The sequence below is a fragment of the Anticarsia gemmatalis genome, chromosome 25, assembly GCF_050436995.1.
Source record: "Anticarsia gemmatalis isolate Benzon Research Colony breed Stoneville strain chromosome 25, ilAntGemm2 primary, whole genome shotgun sequence".
Taxonomy (NCBI): domain Eukaryota; kingdom Metazoa; phylum Arthropoda; class Insecta; order Lepidoptera; family Erebidae; genus Anticarsia; species Anticarsia gemmatalis.
Genome location: NC_134769.1, coordinates 2,590,114 through 2,593,385, shown reverse-complemented (window position 1 = coordinate 2,593,385; position 3,272 = coordinate 2,590,114). Strand labels below are relative to the sequence as shown.

Sequence of the window (3,272 nt, the reverse complement as noted above, 5' to 3'; positions counted from 1 at the left end):
ATGAATTATTTTTCAGAAATAATGATATAGAGATTACAAGGCAAAAATATTATTTTTCAGCTATATTAATGCAATAAAAATACCATTGGTGTGAATAAAAATGTATTATTACAATTATTGTATAAGTTATAATAAAACTAGAGTACAAGCAATTAACTAAAACTACATTAGTCTAAAATTACACAGAATTCTAAAACTAATATGAAATACAGTTCAATAATATGAATAACTAAAATACAATATGAATAATGAAAAAAACATCTTACAAATGTTATACAAACCTAAAACTTAACAACACAGTGTCTTTAAATAACCAAATACCAATGATCAACCTAGCCTTTCTTCCAACTATGTTCGAGTCGGCTTCCAGTCTCACCGGATGCAGCTGAATACCAGTATTTTACATGGAGCAACTGCCTACCGGACCTCCACAACCCAGTTACCTGGGTTATAACACGATACCCTTCGGTAAGACTGGTTGTCAGACTTTCAAGCTTCTGACTACTGGTAACGACTGTCTAACAAAGATCTTCGAAAATGACGGTTTGGTCCCACAATTTAACGTCTCAAACATGCTAAAACTCTCTACTAAATTGTTGGAATAAACATTGTGTTATTAAATAGAAAAACAGTTACTTCATTTTCGCAGTCATTTTCTTCTTGCTTATAGTAGACAGTTTCCTAGAGGTCGTTAACCCAGTGTCTATGATCAGGTCAATCTCTGTCAACTCCCTACAACAAACTGGTATATTGTTACCTTCAATACACACGTTGACTAAACCTTTAGGCTTTCTATGCATCCTTTCCTGTAAACTCACAATATTGTATAGCTTTTTCACACTGAAATATGACAGACTGTTATAAGCGAGGTTCAAGTAGCATAGCGCATTGTTACCAAGGCAATAAACTGTACCGTTCTTTGTAGAAATATTCTCCAATCTGAATGCATCTTGAAAAGTTCCTAACTGAGCTTCAACGGCAGCCTCTGCCTTATCTATCCAAGCTACATCCATAGAATTATACATACTTGGTAGATTCACTGACACCTCTTTCTCAAGACCTTTTGATTTCTTTTGCGTTACTGCCACAGGTTTTATAGATTTTCTTTTAGCAGACCGCCTGTCGAAATCACCGGTTCTTAGCTCTAACAATGCTTTGTTCACCATTTCGTTCTTTAGTCTCAAATAAGACATATATCTAGCTTTAGATTGAGCTACCTCTTCGTCTTTTAGAACGAATTTTCCAAGACTGTCCAGAATACTTTCTGCACCGACATCAGTGATCATATTACCAGCTAAGTTTAAGTAAGAAAGCTTTCTATTCACTCTTAAAACTTCACCTAAGTATTGAGCACCAACATCTGTAATTCTGTTTGAAGTTAAATTTAGTATGCTTAGAGTTTCTGATGCGGAAAATGGAGGAACTAGTCTTATGGAAAGTGTCTTTACTACTTCGTCGTTTACTTGACATCTGGCAAGAGAAAGGTATTTTAAAGGAGACTGGTGATCTAAAAACAAGTAATAATTAGCTTCAGGTATTACAGAGTTGTCTAGAATCATCTCAGTGATTGTAGACTGATTCACTCCTTTGCAAAGCTCGTATAGGGAATCTTTTAGCAGACCACTGTTGATGTAGACTGAGGTCAGACGTTTTTGAAAAGGCAGTATCAAAGACATCAGTTTCATGACTTCCCGCGGTATGAGGAGGTTGTTCAAGAACTTGAGTTGGACCAGGGCATCATTGGAGTCATATATGGTGTAAATATAGACATGGTCAGGTTTTGGTGCGTCGACAGTTCGCCCTGAATTGCTGCCACTACGGGCCATGTCTGAATCTTGGTCTATTATCTCTTCTTTGGGTTTGCTTGTAGCTTTACGACCTTTTCCACGTTCACTGAAGCTGGGTGATATGTATTCATCTGAAAATAAATCAAAAATAAAATTAGGTTTACAATGATTGACAGATATATAAGACATCTTAGACATGGTAGACATATCTCTGGTAATATTACTTCCCATTACATGAATAGTATGGAAAGGGCAATTATAACAGCGCCTGGATATACAATTTTTCCAATAAATACACACCACAATTGCAATAAATGCACTATATATTACTGAATTTCAACTGTTATTAATATTGAGTTTTTGATCATTTAGACAATAGAGGCAAAGAACTATGTAAACTGCTGTTTATGGGCGGAACCCTTTGGCTTTTTAGTGACCAGAAAAATGATATGATAGTGGCGCGTGGTCTTTCCTTTCCCCATACATGCGCGCTCTTTTACGCGCGATTGTTATTACATGCGCGATAGAGTGTGTGTGTAAAGGGGGCTAATTATATAAATCAACAAATGATAATGCCATTTTAATGATGTAGATGCTGAATTGTACTTAAAGTAATACCTTGTTCCACCCTTGTGATGACAATGGTATAAGGAATCTGCAACTGAATGCTGGCCCAAGGCAGATAAACGTCAAAATCAGCTGGCGATGGATAATGACTCTTCTCGTCTTCCACGCTGTCACTGCGTTTGTCCATTTCCATAAAAATAATAATATTCTACAAAAATAACGGTAAATACGGACAAATAATCGCAATGTCAATAGAATGTGACGTTTGGAGTTTGGGTTTTTTTTTCTTCTAGAATATTTTTGGCTTTGGTACTATTATTCAACAAGAAGATTAAGGTATTACCTACCTTTGTTATGGAAACTCAATGCAACTACGCTGCCAATACTGTGTTTTGAAGAAGCAACCGAATATTTTTCTAACTTATGCTACGTTATGCTTAAATTTGCATTGATATTTTAATTATTAATTTATAAAATAAAAGAATTACGCACTCTAGTTTCATGATTTATACAATGTATTTCATGATAATGTTTCATTTAGGGACTTGTAGATTATTATAATGACGAAGAAATAGGTTATGGGTTCGAATTCCACATTGCCCTTCTGTTGAAAAAGTAACCCTAACCCAATCATTCAAACCTAGAGCTATTACTATAGCTATCACTGTGGAAAAAGCAAAGCAGTTTCATCTTTCAGGGTTGAACGTTTTTCTGCTCACGTCGCTCACTATAAAAGCTGTTATTTTGACGAATATTCAGACATCGAAAACTTATAATTGCAAAGCCCATCTTTCTAACATATTTAATACACGAACATTCTATCTTCAATATTCCAATAGGAGTTCTCGCACACAGCGGTGAATTATATGTAATTATGTAAATAAGTAAGCGGTGATGTAGCAAGTTATCACGCGGGAC

The 3,272-nt window shown here is 35.4% G+C and overlaps 1 protein-coding gene across 1 annotated transcript; it reads right to left on the bottom strand.

Annotated features, from left to right (window-relative positions):
* Window positions 1-632: 632 nt before the first annotated feature.
* Window positions 633-2,541, bottom strand: LOC142984001 (uncharacterized). The gene is made up of 2 exons (XM_076131263.1): window positions 2,406-2,541; window positions 633-1,918 (listed from the first exon to the last, which is right to left on the bottom strand). The coding sequence occupies exons 1-2, from the start codon at window positions 2,539-2,541 to the stop codon at window positions 633-635; spliced, it is 1,422 nt and encodes a 473-aa protein (XP_075987378.1).
* Between the last annotated feature and the right edge of the window lie 731 nt (window positions 2,542-3,272).

What these genes read in the sequence shown, in the direction of transcription:
- LOC142984001 (XM_076131263.1), bottom strand. Translation starts at nt 2,541, where the DNA reads ATGGACAAACGCAGTGACAGCGTGGAAGACGAGAAGAGTCATTATCCA. An exon ending in CATCACAAGGGTGGAACAAG is followed by an intron (nt 1,919 to 2,405) that starts GTATTACTTTAA and finishes ATTTATTTTCAG; the next exon opens with ATGAATACATATCACCCAGC.